This window comes from Odontesthes bonariensis, chromosome 23 (assembly GCF_027942865.1).
Source record: "Odontesthes bonariensis isolate fOdoBon6 chromosome 23, fOdoBon6.hap1, whole genome shotgun sequence".
NCBI lineage: Eukaryota > Metazoa > Chordata > Actinopteri > Atheriniformes > Atherinopsidae > Odontesthes > Odontesthes bonariensis.
The window spans coordinates 32,199,461-32,219,631 of record NC_134528.1 but is presented as its reverse complement, the minus strand read 5'-3'; the positions used below and the strand labels follow the sequence as shown (position 1 = coordinate 32,219,631).

The 20,171-nt window shown below is 40.9% G+C and overlaps 1 protein-coding gene across 2 annotated transcripts in view; it reads left to right on the top strand.

The window, feature by feature from the left end:
• Positions 1 to 20,171, top strand: part of fasn (fatty acid synthase) — a 90,610-nt gene that overhangs the window by 30,413 nt on the left and 40,026 nt on the right. For both annotated transcript variants that reach the window (XM_075458054.1, XM_075458053.1), the window contains exons 7-24: positions 442 to 557; positions 752 to 886; positions 3,769 to 4,228; positions 5,142 to 5,329; positions 5,860 to 6,049; positions 6,887 to 6,981; positions 8,374 to 8,508; positions 8,816 to 9,019; positions 10,346 to 10,461; positions 10,723 to 10,898; positions 11,025 to 11,216; positions 11,335 to 11,415; positions 11,685 to 11,867; positions 11,984 to 12,163; positions 16,244 to 16,447; positions 18,385 to 18,701; positions 18,829 to 19,224; positions 19,476 to 19,640. In XM_075458054.1, coding sequence (XP_075314169.1) covers positions 442 to 557; positions 752 to 886; positions 3,769 to 4,228; positions 5,142 to 5,329; positions 5,860 to 6,049; positions 6,887 to 6,981; positions 8,374 to 8,508; positions 8,816 to 9,019; positions 10,346 to 10,461; positions 10,723 to 10,898; positions 11,025 to 11,216; positions 11,335 to 11,415; positions 11,685 to 11,867; positions 11,984 to 12,163; positions 16,244 to 16,447; positions 18,385 to 18,701; positions 18,829 to 19,224; positions 19,476 to 19,640 — 3,533 coding nt within the window. The remainder of the gene's footprint in view (positions 1 to 441; positions 558 to 751; positions 887 to 3,768; positions 4,229 to 5,141; positions 5,330 to 5,859; positions 6,050 to 6,886; positions 6,982 to 8,373; positions 8,509 to 8,815; positions 9,020 to 10,345; positions 10,462 to 10,722; positions 10,899 to 11,024; positions 11,217 to 11,334; positions 11,416 to 11,684; positions 11,868 to 11,983; positions 12,164 to 16,243; positions 16,448 to 18,384; positions 18,702 to 18,828; positions 19,225 to 19,475; positions 19,641 to 20,171) is intronic.

Here is a 20,171-nt window from a genome sequence, read left to right as displayed (position 1 = left end):
CCTGACAAACTCAGGAAAATAAAGAATCTGAATAAAAATGCCTAATATTATCACTAGACTCAATTAGAATTATTTTTAAATCCAATTAAGATGGGTGATGTAAATTTATGAATAATCTAATCAACTGAAAAGTGTAACCATATATACACTTCATCTTCACTCTTGAGGCTTAGCTGATGTCAGTTTCTGCAGGGTAGAAAATTTCCAGAAATAAAACCAAACTTGTGTGTGACAGACACTTCTACAAGATTGCTGTCTTTCATGTGGGTGACAAGTGTTCAAATCCGAGGGAAAATGGACAGTAGCTGCAGCTCAGTTGAATTTAAAGCTGCAAAGACTGAAACTGCTTATATGAAACGAGGCTGAACCTCCAGTATGAGGAACAATCTGGAGTCATTATGTGAATTGTTTATTCATCACACATTCCTCTTGGTTCTACAGGTGTAACATTTCCTTCAGGTGAGATGCAGCAGAGATTAGTTCGTTCTCTCTATCTCAAGGCGAATATAACTCCTGAGCAAGTAGAGTACATTGAAGCTCATGGCACTGGAACTAAGGTCAGTGCACACAACAGTGTCTAGTTTCTTGATAGTGTTATTGCTGATCTTTGCATCATCGATTAGACAGATGCTTGATAATGTAGAAAATAGTTCTGAAATAAAATCATGCTTTTTATATTCTATTCTTTTTCAATGAGTGTGCTTTGCGAACTCAAAAGACAACACAAATCTTATATCTGCTCTCTACACAGGTTGGGGACCCACAAGAGGTGAATGGCATAGTTTCTGTATTCTGTCAAACAAAGCGAGAGCCCTTGTTGATTGGATCGACCAAGTCCAACATGGGTCATCCAGAACCGGCTTCTGGGCTGGCTGCCCTGGCGAAGGTGAGTGTAACAGCACACCTGTTGCTGGCTGAAAATTCCCAACGAGAACAATTCTTTATTTTCCTGCCGTGAGGCTTTTAGATCACATCTGCAGTCAGTTTGGCTATCTTTTATAAATCCCTACAGCTTTCCTCAGATCTACAGCGTGATATTTAGAAAGTCTCTATTTAAAACGTGCAAATTTAAAAAAAAAAATTTAGGGTGTGGTAGTGTAGCTCATTTTGATTGTGTGCCATTACACTAAATATTGCATTATCCCATCCTCCCCAGTTTCACAGGTAGGAACAGTATTCCAGTCAGAATAGATGTATATCCATATATTTTATGATATTTGCTGCACCACCTCGTGACAACAGGAAGTCAAAGTTTTTATGTTGGATGTTTTCATGATTTATTGTTCATAGGAGGGTTACCCTAACCAACTTAAGACACTGATGACGCTTCATATTAATAGTTATTTATTTGTTTGTTTTTGCCAGTTGATTGTAAGTTTTTAGGGGCTAAGGAAACTGTAGCCACACCCAGAAAATCTAAACAAACTGTCCACAGCATTTATTTTACCATGTAGCAAACGCCTGACACAGCAGGACCAGAAAAATGTAAACAGTTTACGAATCGTGTTTTTACTACTAAATTAGATAATCCTAGATGGAGGGCACCATCCTTATAAGGAAAAAATATCATTAATCATTAATATTCTAATTAATCTTAAGCAGTCTCACAGTGCTACTTCATGAGTTCTCCTTTGAATTGACTGAAATTACATAAAAAAGCATTCAACAACGACTTGTTAAATATATATGAACTATATATTCATATATATATTAAAAAGATGTAACCAAAAAAATGAACCTTAAAGGACAAGCAAGAGAAATGTGTGGACTATATATGATGGTAGAGGGAACACTTTATGATTTGGAAGGGGGCCAAGAATAGAGAAATATACTGGAATTGCTAAAATTGGGTCTAAAATTTTTCTAATCTATTCTAATTTTGATCATCTATATATGGTTAAACGCTAATAACTTTGGAGTTATTTATCGTTTTTAACAGTGAATTCTCTCGACACCACCGTACTGTCTGAAAAGGAGAAGAAGATGGTATACCTTACTTTAGCCCAGTTAGTCAGCTGTGAACACACCAGGTCCATAGCCAGCAGTATCCAAGTGGGTCAATCTCGGGTCCGCTGTTTCTGGGCCTTTCTCGGTAGTCAGCTTGTAGAGGACTTTCAAGGTGCCTGGCAAGTTGGGGTAGGTCTCTCTTCTCCAATGGGGGCTTCTTATTGCCAAGGAGACGGAGTTTTGATGTCGAGACTTCACCATCAAAAATAACGCAATTCTAGAGTACCTGAGTATTGGAGTTGGTTCTTTGTTTGGTCAAATAACGAACTCTGGTAAGGTGAACTTCAATGCACAAAAAATATTGACAACAAGTTGACAAGCTTACGCTGACTTTCTTTGCAGGAAAAGCTATTACTGTGTGATAAGTTATGCAGCAGCGGAGGTTAAAACGTGCAATGAAAAACAGACATGGAGACGAGATAATGAAACGGACAAACGAAAAACAAAAAAAAAACCGAATATCTTTTTATTACTCCATTCTGCTTTCTTATTCCTGTTCTCTTTCTTGTTCTTTTCCATTCTTTCTTCTTCATTTCTTCTTTTCTTCTATTTCTCCTTTCTTCTCATTTACTCGTGGTGGTTTTCCGAGTTTGATTCGCAGTGGCGGGGCATAGCACAGGCTTCGGCTCAACTTTCAGCCAAAGATATGCCTGAAACCGTTATGGTGTTTGCCTCGGCGTATAAAGTAACAGTTTTAATTCTAGTGTTAAGAGTTTGATAAAACAAAGAAAACTCAATTTCTCTATTCTTTTGTCATAAAACAGGGGATTCTGAAAACACCACATCTTATTAAGATATAAAGGTAAAGACATGAAACAAAAATATGAAATAAGAAGACATAAAATAAACAACATACTCTGACTAAGATAACATGCATAACCTTTGATCTACATGTCCAAATAAAGGGGAAGAAACATTTGGTCTGGTTTCTCCAGATATGTGGTATAAAGGGGTTCCTTTGTTTGTTCAGGGAAAGCTTCGCTAGTTGGCATTAGGGTTAGGTTTTGTAGTATTTACTCAGTGGTCGCCCTCCGCCACTCGATATCTGCCGTGGAGTTTGGTGTAGAGACCGTAGAGACCGGGGGGGGCACACTCAACTCGTGATCTAGATGGCCTTGTTGTATGGATTGTCATCTGCCAGTGACTCAGGAGGCTGTGGGAACACTTCATGTGGTTTCAAGTATAAATGCTAAGATCAGACTTTTTACTCCAGGACCAAATATTGCCAATATGAGATGTAATACTCATACTAAATAGAATCTTGTTTTGGCTTTTATAATCAACATTTTTGGAATTTGAAATAATTTATTTTATTTCTGTAAAACATTCAGTAATGACAGTCAAGCTTTAGCTATCCTTATTGTCTCATAGATCTTTGTCCCAAATTTAAATCTAATCCAGTGGGAAAGTAAATGGTAACTGGACAATACTTATCCAGCACTTTTCTTGTGATCACTCAAAGTGCTTTTACACTACAGACCACTTTACATTACACTGCAATTCTTTCAGACATCCAAACTTAAAAAAATTGTGTTAAAGTTTGCATGGAATGATCTTCCTTGTTGCAGTTGTACATGGTATGTCTGCTCCTCACTCCAGGCAGAGCAGAATTCTTCTTCAGTAGAGACATGTATCAGTGAGCTTCACTAAGATATAAAAGAACTGTATAAACCAGCTACTTTAGCTTTTTGGGGGGGGTGTTGTTTGTTTTTTTGAGTAATTGGTCTGATTATAACATTTTTAGTCATTGTCTTCATTCAGGTGATACTTTCTTTGGAACAAGGAATCTGGGCACCCAACCTGCACTTCAGCAATCCTAATCCTGACATTCCTGCCCTAACTGACGGTCGGGTTCAAGTTGTTGACCGACCTATTCCTGTCCAAGGGGGCATTGTAGGGATCAACTCATTTGGATTTGGAGGTTCAAATGTTCATGTCATCTTACGTCCAGCTGATAGATCAACAGGCACAAATATACCCATGACGGTTCCCAGAGTGCTTCAGGCCTGTGGCCGCACAGAGGCTGCAGTGAATGCCATACTCCAGAAGGGAAAGGAGCACAGCACAGATGGCAGCTTCCTGTCTTTGCTGAATGGAGTGTCAGGAGTTCCCACTGCGAGCATGCCCTACAGGGGCTATACTCTTCTTGGGTCTCAAAGTGATGTCATGGAAGTGCAGCAGGTGCAGGCTACTGTCAGACCACTGTGGTACATCTGTTCAGGTGAGCTATCACATTGACAAACAGGTGGATACATTACAAAAGCTTTAATTCAAACACTAATGAAAGTACTTTTTTGTCTGGCACCCTGAGATGAGAGAATGAGGTGGAACAGCAGCCGTGTTTAAAAAAAAATAAATAAATAAAAATTCCTTAAAAAAACAACAATCTGCACACAACTCTGCGGAAAGATACCACAGCACCAGTTTTTGCATGTTAAAAAAAAAATTCCTTATCATAGATGCATACTCAGAAGGAGAATGCAGCCAATTGGAACTGATGACAACAGTTTACAGCCTTACATACCCTCTGGCCAACGGGATCTGCTCCAAAATCAATGCAGTAAATGATGAGATTATAGACTGTGTCTCAGCAGAGAAACACACCACCACAAATGTCCACAGGGCCATTTATATAGAGGGATTACTTTTTTTAATCCTGTTTATTCTGCTTTTAAATGAAACTATTGACTACTTTTTTATTGACGACAGAACGATATCTGCAGTTTTCATACAGGCTTTTTTGTACAAAGATGGCTGACATTTCAGTTTATGCATTTACTGAAGGACATGAAGCGAGAATATATGAATAAGATTTATTTCACCTCCATTATATCAGGAATCAGAAAGTTCAATCTCTGGGGCTGCCATATAAAACGTACAGAAATAAAACCAATATTTTTAGTGTGGAAAGCAACCGTCAATGATTTTTTTTTCTGTCATCTGCGTCTTCTGTGGAGCTTTCCATAAATGTATAATTTGTTTGGACCAACACATGTAAAACTGAAAACACTGTAACTTGGCAGTACATAGCATAAAGATTTATTGTTGATAAATTCAGATCTCCGACAGATGGATTCTTCCAGTAAATGATGGCTTGTTGGATTCAGGTGTTTGAGCAGTTTATGTGTCAACAGGCATGGGAACCCAGTGGGCAGGAATGGGCCGCAGTCTCATGCAGCTGCCAGAATTCAGAGAGTCTATTCTGCGGTCAGATGCATTCCTGAGGAACACAGGCCTGGTTGTGTCTCGTCTGCTCATGGAGGCCGATGATGCCACTTTTGAAGACACCGTGCATGCCTTTGTTGGCCTTGCTGCCATACAGGTAGAGTCTAGATGTCATCTCCATGGACAACTTGGTGCCATGCTCTCTCGGATTGTGCATTATGCTGCTCTAATTAGTTTGAGCACATATTTTAGTCTAATGTCACTACATTGCATTAGTTTTTCAGTGATCTGTTCAAACACTATGAATGGCAAATTCTCATCAGAATGGCAAGAAAAAAGTTATCAATGCTTTGGGTTCTATGATTAAAAAAAGACAATTTTATAAGATCAAAGCTACAGTCTTGAAATGCTCAAATGGTGACTGTGAGTTATTAACAATTAAAAAGGTGACATTGCAAACATAGGCATATATTTTGTATTTTGAAATCATTTAAAAATCAAAGCAAATCAATAACAGGAATTTAATTACTTTACCTGCTTTTCTTTAAGGTTAGAGTGCATTCTTTTCCATTCCATATATTTGTATTGCACCAGTTCAGAACACAAGTTCTCTCAAAATACCTCTCATAGAAAGTCAACATGTTGAATTCACAGCCTGGAAATTTTCTATGTTTATCTGTTTTACAGATAGCTCTGATCGACTTGCTCACGAAGATAGGTCTGCAGCCGGATGGCATTATAGGACACTCAGTGGGAGAGCTGGCCTGTGGATATGCTGACGGATCCCTCAGCCACAATGAGGCAATTCTTGCTGCTTACTGGAGGGGGCATTGCATCAAAGAGGCCAAGCTTCCTCCAGGGGGCATGGCTGCAGTTGGTAAGGATGAAAGCATTCATTCTTTCAGTGAGTTGGAATGTGAAATGTGCTTGCTTGGAATGAAAACATTCAATGTCCAAGTATGTGTATTTTACAGTGAATTAACGACCAAGCAGAAGTAATGCCATATCTCAGCAATGTCTTGATCTATCAAAACTAAACTTTGCATGTGGTCTCATTTGGAGGGAGCAAACTTTTTCAGCATTTGACCACTGGAGAATTGCAAAAAATATCATTACCTTTGTCCTAATAACCTGTAATGTATGTTAAGTATTACTAGAAATTTGAAAATAATTATATCGGCACACATTTGTTCGGTGTTTAGGTATATAGAGGGGTAATGGCATCCATCTCAGAGAACAAAGATAAACATTGTGCGAGCATGTTGCATTTGTTTTTGTCTTAAGATGTGACATCCAGTGTCATATATAGCGAATTTAAGAACATTTTTTACAGTCTGAGAGGTCCTGATGCTAAGTTATGTTACCATAAGAGCAAATTCTTGGCCTTGATAGAAGTCTGTGCTTTTGTAGTGCCCTTCTTTGGAAATATGTATTCAGCATACTTTAAAAAGGTTCAATCCACAGTGTATAAGGCATGTACAAAAACTTAATCACAAGGTTCAAATAAACTCTGATTAGACTACCCCAAGAATATGCTCCTTTGAGTGAAAGCTGGCTTGGAGCGTGACTTACTACATTTAAAGTACTCTGAGAGTATTGGTAAAAAATAAAATACTTAGACCAAAGTTAGACTATTTTGTTCTTTTCAATATGTTTATTTATTTTTGTTTTTATTAATTGTACACATCTTACCGTTGTATTTGCCTTTATCCAGGTTTGACCTGGGAGGAGTGTATAGCTCAGTGTCCCCAGGGAGTGGTCCCAGCCTGCCACAATGCTGAGGACACTGTGACCGTCTCTGGTCCTCAGGTCAGACATTCTGTTTTGTTTTGTTGTTTTAACAGACCCAGCCAGATTATTGCATAATTTGACATGCTTATCCTCCTGCACTGCTGTATCATTTTCTTGTACAGTGTAATTTGCTGGATTCGTGTTCTAGAAGTTGCATAAATAAAACCTGCTTTGTTTTAAAATCATGGACAGGTCTAATTATAACACACACCATCTCGATGTCTTTGTAGGATCATAGAGGGGAACCCAACTATTCACTCATGACTAAGCTTGTATTGACAAATGGGCATTTAAAAGAGCTTTTACAGCCGAACCAGGGGTCAAATATAAGCTTTGTTAGCCCGATTCTTTCATTGGAAGCCCAAGAACAAACTGGAGAAATCTTAAGTTAATCAAACAAAGTATTTATTATTGGTCACAGGTAAAGTATGGCAACTCTGGACTTGGAGTGACGGAGCTCTCGTAGAAAATCCATCATCCCGAGCCCCGATACCCAGAAATTATTCACATTTATCTTCTTGGGCTGTGCCAGCCCCGTACAGAAATTGGACTTACACGCAACCGAATGTAATTGGCCAGTTATTAGTGACGTGAACAGGCCAACCACTTTTCCACGTAATGTTCTTGGGATGTGATAAACAACGTGTGTGTGAGTCTTGTTTTAGGCGTATATCTAATGTAACAGACCTATCTGACAAGATGGAGAAGCTTCATATATCCCAGTTATTTAGTCCAGTTATGTTATCTTAAAGTCTTGGACTATTCAGGGACATACATTGTGTAGGACAAGCAGAGTGGACAAGTACAAAATAGGGACATGGCTTATTTAGAAAAATACAGAATATAAATACATAATGTCTAAGAACAAAGCCAATTATAAGCCTAATCTAAAGGTAGAGGGTGTCTGCTTCCTGAACCTAAACTGCCTGTGCTCCACAGAGAGGGGCGTGATAACTGAAGGCTCTGATTCCCAGTGACTGCAATGTCCACATGACATCTTAATGCTCCTGAATGCAAGTTCCCAAACAAGTGAATTAGGTGAAAGTGGCTGTCCTTGTTTCTCCAGTCTGATGGTTTTCCTAAATCACCTCTGCACTCTCTTTGTTGGGAGTCCAACATTGTGGAGCAGTCTTCAGAGTGGTTCCATCTGAAGACAGCTGTGATCTCCATATACTGTGCCCTCTGCTGTGCAAACTTTTGCACCCTAAAATATATGGAAACTAACATCCTCCTCCCTTCCTGCTTTTGAAAGCCACAGTGAGAGTCAGTTGTTTCCTTTTGGCCATTTTTTTTTTTTAATTGAAAACCTGTTGACAAGCATTACAATCATAATGCAGAAGATTGGAGAATAAGTCAAACACAAGCACATAGTAATGTTTCTTAATAAATGTGGTGTGTGTGTTTCTTCAGGAAGCAATCAGTGCATTTGTGTCGGAGCTGAAGGAACAGGGAGTGTTTGCGAAGGAGGTGCGCAGTGCCGGTGTTGCTTTTCACTCCTACTACATGGCTGCCATTGGTCCAACCCTGCTGGCTGCTCTGAAAAAGGTCCAAAGAATCACTGATGCATCCAACACTTAAGGCTGCTCTAGTCAGAGCTGAGCAATATAATTAAACTTCTAATTTGTTTTATTTGAAATCTAAATTAAATAGTTAATTAGTGCACTGAAGCTTGAATTTTTTTTTCCTCACTGTGGATAAAAGCATCTGCTAAATGACCAAATATAGAAGTTATTTTTCGGATTAATATCCGTCAATGTATCTTGCTTTGTACTATATGTGTACATATGTGTGAATATTCCGTGTATGTTCGTATCACTTATTGATATTCAGTGTCATAATGTTTGGTGTGTAGGTGATCAAGGAGCCACGGCAGCGGTCATCCCGCTGGGTGAGCACCAGCATCCCTCAGTCTGAGTGGGAGTCTCCCCTGGCTCTGTACAGCTCTGCAGACTACCATGTTAACAACCTGCTGAGCCCTGTGCTGTTCCAGGAAGCTCTCAGTTTGGTGCCTGAAAATGCAGTGGTGGTGGAGATAGCACCTCATGCTCTGCTGCAGGTATGTTCAGCATGCTGTTGATAGACCATTACAACTCTTTGACAGCTTCATTTGTCCCTGATCTGTGAAGTAGCCTAGTAAGGCTGCTTTGATGTACTTGACTGCTTTTCTTCCTGCGAAGGCTTCGCATGTACTGTAAGCACATGGAAAGGCAGGGAAGTTTACATGCTGTGTGTTGTTTTTTTTTTTGTTTTTTTTTTAGGCCTTTCTCTCTCAAACTTGTAATCTTGATTTACTTCTTCACATTCACTGGATAGTCTGTGTCCTCCATCCACCAAACCCGCTCGATCCTCCCAGTCCCACTCTTGGCTCAATGATACCCTCTGATTGCTGTGCCCCAACCCCAGACCTGCAGAAAGGAAATGGCACAAATCAAAAGATCCTGCAGATCTAACAAAATTGACCTGGCACAAAAAAATAACAAAATTCCAGGCACTACTGTATTCATTCTCATCCAGTGTCATGGATGCAAAAAAGTCGTTCTACATTGACAAGATTCACAGTACTACTGACTCCTGGAAACTATTTTCCACCTTCAAAACTCTACTTAACCCTCCGCGACCTGCTACCAATCTGATTGTCAGTAAATAACGAGGTGTCTTCAAAGTGGCAGCTATAAGCAAACAGTTACCAAACTGCCCACACCCAAACCTTCCCTAATCAAGGGTGCCGCTAACTCAGCATGCAAAAGTCCTACTGCATCATTTTCTTCATTCACCTCTCACTGAGAGCAGTGCGTCTAAAATTCTCACATGTAGCCGTCCTACTTCACTGATATCGGGCACATTTCCTACAATATTGAAGCAACCTCGGGTTACGTCGCTGCTTTTCAAACTGTGTCCGACTTAATGCCATGTCTGCTGTTACTAATGCTTACTCGTCTTTTGTAGTCTGAGCACTCTTTGCTGCTGCTCTCCTGGCCTCAGGCTTGCCACATTAGCACCTTGAAGGGACAGTCAAATATTCAACTTTTACCACACAAGTTCAAATAAATCGGATAACATCTGTCCTTTCACAGTGCATTTTAAGCCAATGAAATATCCTGAGGGATGCATAATTTTTTAAGTCGAGATTGTTTATGAAATTTTGAACATGTGGACCTGCAGTAGGACCGATAAAATTGCTAAATACATATGTGCCTAGATCAGTCAACTGATGCCAAGATAGAAGCTCAGCATCCTGTTTCTCTATACTCTTGAACTCTAAATATAGCTATTCCATGGCCTGGTGGTGGTGCCATCAAAGTTCTTGGAAGAGGTAGCATAATTTTACAAGGATATGATCGTGGCAATAACCTTGATATTTTTCATGCATGTTCTTACACAGGCCATCCTTAAACGTAGCCTGAAGCACACATGTTCAATACTCCCTTTGATGAAGAGAGGCCACACCAACAATCTTGAGTTCTTTCTCTCAACCATTGGCAAAGTCTACATGAATGGGTGAGTAAATGCCTCATATTGTTTGCATTTAGTGACTTTTAGTGTGTTATTGTAATTTGTGAAATTCAATTAAATTAAAATTCAATTAAAAAATACTTTATTTATCCCAGAGGGAAATTGAATGTTGATGTAACTCAATTAAATCAAGGAGTTCAATATAGGCTTGATAGTGACGTCTGCTTTCAGCCTCTCAATCTCTGTCACTCTTCCAAGCACTACTTCCTTACTAAGATTAGAAATGTATTTTATGCGCCCTTTCAGCATTACCTTGGACTATAATGGCCTCTGCCCAGCAGTGAGCTACCCTGTGCCGGCTGGTACCCCTATGATCTCACCCATAGTGCAGTGGGACCATTCCCATATGTGGGACATCCCCAAAGCAGAAGACTTTTCACATGGCTCAGGAGGATCCAGTTCTGCTACCATCTATAACATTGGTAATTAATCTGGGTTAAAAAGTAATTAGTAGTCTTTCCTCTTGTGTCATGAAAGGAAATGAACTGCTTTCTCATTTGATTTGACCACTTGGTACACTTGTTGTCCCCATCTTTGTCCAACGATAGAGACGGACCCAGAGTCGGCAGACCACTATCTGATTGGACACTGCATTGACGGACGTATTCTCTACCCAGCAACTGGATACCTGGTGCTGGCCTGGCGCACCTTGATCAGAAGTCGTGGGGTTGTGATGGATACAACCCCTATTAACTTTGAAGATGTGACCATCCATAGGGCTACCATCCTGCCAAAGAATGGTGAGGACGGAGGACCTTTGGAGGGTGGGGGTTTGGAGATCTGAAGAGCTGGCTTGCTTGAACCTGATTTTTAATTTTCTGTCTATGTTTACTATCCTCCCCTCTCTGGTGGTCCCAGGGTCTGTTCAGTTAGAGGTGCACCTAATGCCTGCCACCAACAAGTTTGAGGTTTCAGAGAATGGAAACTTGACTGTCAGTGGTGAGTAGCCTTTGCACATTCAGCGTTTTACTGTGTAACATTTTCTGGGTAGTTTGATCTCATACAGGCCATTTCCTGACAGCCCGAGGACATTAACCCCTGGAATTGTCTATATTTAATTCATATTCATACAATATACGTGTGTGTACATATGTAGATGCAGTACTGTGCCAAATACTGAAAAGAAGAATTGGCAGGCCTAGAAAACATGTATGTTTTTGTGTCTCTCCCTGTAAATCTGCCAATTGATTTACCACATGGTATTTCAGGTAAGGTGAGCCTTCTTGAGGATTCAGCCCTTGATTCCTTTCATAGTCACATACATCAAAAAACTCCCAGCGACGGTGACTCCAAAATGCAGCTTAAGGCACATGATGTCTACAAAGAGCTGCGACTGCGTGGCTATGACTATGGGAAGACTTTCCAAGGCATCTTGGAGTGCAACAATGGAGGTAACTATGATGTGTGCTTGTTGCTCTAATTACATTTTTAAATTGTATATATTAATTTGTATGTATATGTGTATGTAAGATCGATTATTTTATTTATTTTTTCATTATGTCTCCAGGAGACACTGGGAAATTGCAGTGGACTGGAAACTGGGTAACCTTTTTGGACACCATGCTGCAGATGATTGTGGTTGGGCTGCCAGGTCGTAGTTTGCGTTTGCCAACAAGAATCCGGTCCGTGTGCATAGATCCAGCTGTCCACCTGGAAAAGGTTTGCAAGTACATTGATGGAAAGGAAGGTATGTTTAAAGAATATCAATTCTAAATATATTGATTAAAGTCTGAGTAAATCAGAACTAGAATATGTGTTGTGAGTTTGTCACAACAGAGAAAAATGTGTTATTCAGGTCCATGATATTTTATAAATCCTCAAAGGAAAATTATATTGCTGTAGTATACATCATTATCATTCTAGATGTATAACACAATTGTGGGTGGAGGTGTCCCTCGCTGTCTGCGGTGTCCTCCCGCTGCAGCTGGTCGTCCCCTGGACAGCCGTGTCTGCTTCTCGTGTGTTGTCCCTCCCTGCTGGGCTGTTCGAGTGTTGGGCGCGTCGGGGCTGGGGGATATGGGGGAGAGTCTGGTTGTTACCTGTCCCCGTGTCTCTCCGATGTGGGTTCGCGTCACGACTCTTTTAATGCACCTCACCAGCTTCAGAGCTATTACACATAGGGCACACACCATAGTGCGATAAGGTTGGAGGTGCTGGCTCGAGGGTGGAGGGCTTTGTGGGGAGGGGCGGCTGCGGCACAGGAATATGTCGCTGTCCTCCCTTTCCACCCACCCCCACCTTATCCTGCCCTCCAATTTTAATGCATCACCTATCCTTAGTCACATAGTTATGGTTCACACAGCACAGGTTTTGGTAGCACTTCCTGTTTTCTAATCTGGCAGTTAGAAAACAGCCTAAATTTCAACATCACCAACACATAGGCTGGTGCCCCCTTGTCCCGGGGTTGGGGGGAGTGCATTGTGGCCTCGGCAGGGTTGTGATGCGGGTGTGGGGGCTGCACTGTACCTGCTGGAACTGGGGGGGCAATCCAGAGTACTGGTGAAGGTGCATGGCACTGGCCCAACACACCAGCACCAGCTGTAATCCAGCCTGTCACTGGCTGTGGTCACGGGTTGATGCTGAGTAAGTACTGAAGGTCAACATCACTGCTTTATGTCAGACTGCTGGACGGCTTTATTTCTGGTGGATACGGGGTTTACATACGAGCCATAACTTTGGTTCTCTGAGTGCAGTGTAGCCCCTCCAACATCTGCAATACTGCATTTCAACTTCGCTCTTCTCAAACTGAATAATTTTTTTCTGCAATTCAAGTTAGCAGCCCAGATTCTGCAAACTCCGGCGTCATGGGAAGATTAATTTCTGTGATGGAAGCAGAACATTTAACTAACTACTTGCAAGTAGCTAGTTATGTTTACGTATTGTAGTAGAATTAATTATAACATCGTGGCCGCATGGGCGTGGCCAGTTTAAATACTGTATGAGTATGTATGTTAGGTGCCACTACATCAGCATGAACAGCAGCTACAACAGGTTTGACGGACACTAAGCCAATATATGGTGGTTTGTACATGGCAGTACTGGGCAAAATGAAGTTAGAATTTTGGTCCGCATTTTTATGTAAACCTTAACCCTAAATGAAAACCATTCATTTACAAGCTTATACCAGATGATGTTTGTATAACACTGAACAGGATCTGAACACATGTGGTGTGGTTAATTCCAATGATGAAACTCCAATCAAAACTTTAACTCTATCCTGGTATCCTGTTAAGAGAAAAACGCATCGTCCTATAATACCGCAGTGTCATGGAGTTGGTGTTTCTGACTTACCCAAAAGGCCTGAAAAGAAAATTGATAATAAACTTTTTAACACTGTAATACTGCAGCTCAGTACAAAATCATCGAATTTGACCTTGTTTGAAGTAATGTTTAAAACATTTCCATGCAAGTCTCTAAATTTGCTTTACTTTGCATTGTTCTTTTCTTTTTAATGTTGCATCAGTTCTTAAGAAACATAACATTTCCTGTCATTGTTTTGTAGATTGCAACTTACTTGCCTTTAAATTAAAAAAGAAAAAAAGTCTTCCTTGTCTGAGTTATGGATGAGCTTAAACTTTATTAAAGGGGAACTGCGGTATTTTCAACATTCAGCCTCTTTTCTGAGTCGTTTTAGAACCCCCCTCACCGCTTTTTTGATGTTTACTGCTGTCTCCGGTATTTGCCTAATTTTGATTCTTCTCAACCTGCTTCAGAATGGCAAGCATGGTGCATGTCCAAAAAGGTCCGTAAAAGCACCATAAACGTCCGTTTTCAAAATCATCAGCTCACCGGAGTGGTTACTGGTGTGCACTGGTAATCCATATCAAATTTCGTGGCGAAAAGTTGCTTCTGTCGTGTTTTACTCCGCCACCGCGAAGAAAATAGTGCGAGCATGAACGAGCTGCCAAATAAAACACGACAGAAGCAACTTTTCGCAACGAAATTTGATATGGATTACCAGTGCACACCAGTAACCACTCCGGTGAGTTGATGATTTTGAAAACGGACGTTTATGGTGCTTTTACGGACCTTTTTGGACTTGCACCATGCTTGCCATTCTGAAGCAGGTTGAGAAGAATCAAAATTAGGCAAATACCGGAGACAGCAGTAAACATCAAAAAAGTGGTGAGGGGGGTTCTAAAACATTGCAGACGACTCAGAAAAGAGGCTTAATGTTGAAAATACCGCATTTCCCCTTTAAGTTAAATGAAAATAAGACAGATGTTATAGTCTTTGGACATCCTGAACTTCTCCATATGGGCACTCTCGGTCTGTTTGACTCAGTGAAGAATCTTGGTGTATATTTTGACATTGTTTTAATTAATTATTTGACAAACAGCTGTTCTCTGTTGTCAGGTCCAATTTTTTTCCAGTTCAGACTTACAGTAAAGGCCCTGTCTGCCCTCTAAAAGATTTGGTGACTGATCCAATGCTTCATAACTTCTCATCTTTATTACTGTAAAGGCTGAGTTATACTTCTTTTAACTGCCCTTGCGCTTTCTTCTTGCGCGTATGTTAATGGCTCGAGACGTTTATACTTCATTTTGCTTTGCCGGCGCTTGCGTGTGCTGCGTGGCGATTCACTGCCAGGACAGTAGGTGGAGTAGCGGGTTTTTTCAATGACAAGCCTACTATGATGAAAGGAAATTCACCGCCAGGACCTCTTCAAGTGATTCATGCTTCTTCTTCTTGTAAATAGCCGGTATTTTGTCAGATTTTCAACACCTTGGGGGTCTAAACGACTACTTTCTCGCCTGAAAATGTTTCAAATGTTGCTAAAGTTATATATTTACAGAGTTTATAGCTTAAGGGAAATCACCTTTTCAGGCTGGCTGATTTCGGCTCGGGCAGGAGTGAAGTGCACTGTGTGTAAACGCTCTGCATACTATCAGATCGAGTATGCCGTTTTCAAGTCGTAGGCTTGCGTCTTTTCTTGCGTGAAGTTTAGAAAAGACTTCACTTGGGGGGCTTGCAACCGCGCAAGGGCTTGCGTTTCTTCTTGCGTCTTGCTTTGCGTCTTGCGTTACCGACTATAAACCAGGCATAATTCTTTGTTTGTGGGTTTAGATCAGTCATCCGTTCGATGACTGCAGTTAGTTTAGAATGCTGCTTCTCCTCTACTGACAAGAATGGGGAAAAAATAGACCATATTTCACCTGTACTGCACTCCCTCCAAATGTTATTTTCTTTTAAATGCCTTCATGGACAGGCCCCACCTTACTTGCTTGACTTTTTACAAACTCATACCCCAACCTTATACCTGGGTCAGCCAACCAGCTCCTCCTTGATATGCCCAGAACCAGGCACAAAACAAAAGGTGATGGAGTTTTTACAGAGGCTGTCTCTAATCTGTGGAACAGTTTACTTCTCTATATTAGATCTGATCCCACTGTTGAGCAATTCCGATTGTTGCTGAGGACTCATCTCTTTTTCTTGACCGTCCTTTCGAGTTGAGCAGTTTTGATCTTCTGAGCAGATTTGGATGTTGTTTTTATTCTTGTATCATTTATTGTTGTGTTTACATTATGTGAAGCACTTTGGTCAACCTCAGGTGCTTCAAATGTGCTTTAATAATGACTGCTCTGACTTGAATGTGGACTTCCACTGACCAACAGTTCTTTATGGTTACAGGTTGATTTTTGTTGGAAACACATGGTAATAGCACTATAAGTCTGTTTGAACAGGGATGGTGTGATTTTTGGATGAAAGGTTTACTTTCTATAAATTCTCAAATCTTGATCAGAACTTTTCTCTTTCATTCCCATAGCTGTGAATGTCAGTGTCAGCCGTAGCTATGACAACATTGTTGCTGGTGGAATCCAAATCTCCGGTCTGCACGCTACTGTGGCCCCCCGAAGGCAGCAGCAGCAGAGCCCCCCAACTCTGGAGAAGTTTGTGTTTGTTCCCTTTGTAGAGACAGAATGCCTCTCAACCAACGGGGAACTTTCAGAACAGCTGAGACTCTGCAAAGGTACAGATGAACACTCTTTGTGTCTTTGTGTTTCAGGAGGTAAAGCCTGCCAGTCGGACGGTTCGAGGTTCCATCCCTGACTGCTCAAGTTCACATTTCACAGTCTCACTTTCCTCTTGCATTAATTGGTCTGAGAGTGTTGGTATAATAGACAGCAATGCATAGGTTAAAAAAAAACTGTGTAGACTCAGACATGCCGTAGGAATGTGAATGTGGCTTATGATGTAAAGTACTTGATGTGGTCGTCCAGACTAGGAAAGTTCATCTCAAGGCACTTCAATAAGTGTTATATAAATGCAGCCCATTTACTTTGTGGCTGTATGATTTATAAACTTTAGCTGACACTCAGTTTTTGGATCAGAACTGAGGCCGTTAAGAGAAGACCAACATAAACGTTTTCACAATTAATTGGAAGGTGCATCCAAATGTTTGACTGGTACTGTGTGGAACATTTATTCAAAGCAGATTTTTCACTTTCTACAGAGTGATAGGAAAAAAGCTTTACTTGCAGTTGGCATGCAGGTGTGGAAATTGGTCTCTTGATGTAACTTATGGTGCAAATGAGATTTTGGAGGCCACCTGTAGGCAAAAAGTGTCTGAGGAGAAAAGGGTAATCAAAGAGAGGTGATTAGTGCGGATACATGCAGAGTGGAGCCACATAGGGACACGCAAGTTCACAGGAAGCAATTCCTTTATTGAAGTAAGTACACACAAGCCTTTGACTCTTTGAGCTGATAGTGTGCTGCTTAGTGCTAACACTAGGCCCAACAACTTATCCCCAGCCTGCAAGGCTGCATTAGTTCCTGTGAAACCAGTGTAGCCCTTTTTAAGAATGTCATTGGTATGCTGCAGGAGTGCCATGGAAATGCTTAGCCGTGTTGATTATTACTACTGAGAAAGTTTAAACACTTGGAATTCACTGGAGGTGGTCCTTTAAAGGAACCCCAACAAATAAGGCAAGTTAAAGGCCATACATAATATGCTCCAACTCTCAATTATAATTCTGAATATCATCAAAGTTTCTTTTTCAGGATTTCTTTAATGAAGTAATGTGGCTCCGCTCAACAGACACCATTCAATATGCTTTGGCAACCAGCATTAAGAATAAAAAAAATCAATATATCGTAGTTTCCAGTCAAAAGATAAAGAGGAAAGTGATGCGGGTTGCCACAGCTCTCCAACCAATCACAAAAGGAACAAAGACTTATTGCTGAGTCCTCCTTTTTAGGCATTTCAACGTCCACTCAAAGCAACTAAAGGATGAGCCTATTAATTCCTTCTCCAAAAATGTGTAAACAGTTAATAGGTCAACAAATGTTTCCTTTCAAACAAAGCATGCTGTATGTAGCTTGTAGACATACATTATGTACCAATGAATGTGCTGCTGATCATGGAAACTGACCGTCACAATTATCCCGTTATGTTAAATGGAACTGTCTTCTGGCATTCAAATCTGGAAATGATATCAATCAAAGTTCACACAAAACACAACACAGCTACAACTGCCACATAAATAAATAACTTGGACTGAAACGGAACAGTTCCATGAATCTTAGACTGCCAGTCAGAGCAACCTTTCCCAGACTGAAAGAGCTGATGATGGTGGAGAACTTTATTTCTGTCTCCTTAATTGTGGTGGGTCAGCACTTCATCTCAAACAGAAGTCAGAGACTAGGCTTGTTTCAGCTGATGGCAGTTTTTTTTTTTGGGAATCTTGCAAAGATTAAAATGATGTAAGTTTCTCAAATATCACATTTTATAGGTGGAAAACCACTCATATTCTAGTAAGTCAAAAAATTCATGTTAATTGGAGTGGTTTTAAAGTTGTTTCTGTAAAACAAGTGTAATTTTATTTTTAGGAATGTGTATCATCAGTTTAAATAAAAAATGTATTTCTTCTTCTGTTTTGACATTTTCTGTCATTTTCTTCTGTCCAGATTTAATCCGCAGACTGCAGCTGAAGTTGGCCTCTCATGGTGTCAAGCTCTCCATCCCAGGTCTACAAAGGGAGTCATATGAGGCTCTTTCAAACCCCGAGACATCTAAGCCCGACCTGGTTCGACTGCTCACACTCCTCTGTGGCCTGGAGCTGAACGGGAACCTTCAGTCTGAACTGCAGCAGGTGGTAGAGAAGGAGCAGGCGTGTCTGCTGCATGACCGTCTGCTGCATGCTCTGTTGGATGATCCAGCCCTTAGACACTGTCTGGACATCACCATGGAAAACTGCCTGCCTGGCAAAATCAAAGTCTTAGAGGTAAGACTCAAAACAAGATTAAAAGAAATGTGGCAAAAATCATCTGGATTCAGAATGATGCAACTAAGCTTTAGTCTCATAAAAAACACAATCCCTAAAGCTGTTCCCCTATCCCTCCCACTGCCAGGCTCTCTCAAACGATGGTCAGCTCTTCTCTCGTGTGGTACCCCTCCTTAACATCCAACCAATGCTGCATGTAGACTACACTGCCACAGCACCCAGTATGGATCTTCTGTCTGCCCATGAGACCACCTTGCAGGAGTTGTCTGTTGCTTCATCTCAGTGGAATCCTTTGGTTGACCCAGCCTCTGCAGGCATGGCATCAGGGGCAGACCTGGTTGTGTGTAACCACGCATGGGGTCCTCTCGGGACTGACCCCGGGCTGCTGGTGACAAACTTGGCCTCTGGTGCCAAACAGCAGGGGTTTGTTCTGCTCCACACACTGCTGAAGGGAGAGACTCTGGGGGAGACGGTTGCCTTCCTCACCACACAGAGCAGCTGCCCATATGGACTGCTCACACAGGTCAGAGAATTGTTCACTCTTTGAAGCACTTTGTCTTTGTTGTGCCCATTTTTCACATGACACTGCTATGTGATTTGAAAAGATCAGATGCATTCAGAGTCTGTTTTTTTTTTTTTTCATTCTGGTAATTTATCTTATTAAATCCAGAAGAAGGAAGAAATTATTCATCTTAGTTTGAGTTAAATAAGCTGACCAGTAGCATGCTTCATATACAGGGTTGTTTTGCTGATAGTTTTTGTTTTTCTCGATAGGCTGAGTGGGAGAAAGTGTTCTCTGAGGCCTCACTGACTTTGGTGGCTGTCAGGAAGTCTTTTTGTGGCTCTGCCCTCTTTCTTTGTCGTCGTCAGTCTTTGGGCAAACAGCCGGTATACTTGCCAGTGGACAACACCGATTGCAAGTGGGTGGAAACTCTCAAGGTGGGTTACTTGTTTGAAAAATGAAAACTATTTTTAAAAATGTTTTTTGTTTTTATGATGTTTTTTTTTAAATCAAAACTATCAAAGTACTGGCACAAGTAGTACAGTGGAGACATGCACAAGAGCCAGGCAGGTGGAGATCAAAAAGTGACTTTAAACTCGCATCCAGAACAAAACTCAGGGTGCTGTGAGGCAGGTACTCAACAGGAAACAAAGTCCCCAAAAGAGGAATCCAAAAACCCAAGTACTACAAAAATAAAATGGGATTGTCAAGACAGTGGAGCATGTAATTGTCTGTACTCTGCAGCCAAGGATCAGCAGAGTAATGGAGCCTGCAGATCCCTCTCACCTCGTCTCTTCCATCTCACTGAAGACTTGAAACCATCAAGGTCCACAAAGGATATTTGAATACACTATTATATATGTAATAGATTGTATTGTCCTTTCCTTTGTTCTAGATGTACATGAACAGTCTAGATAATCTGGACTTGTCCATCTTATCATGTGTCAACCATGTGTGCATGCACCAAG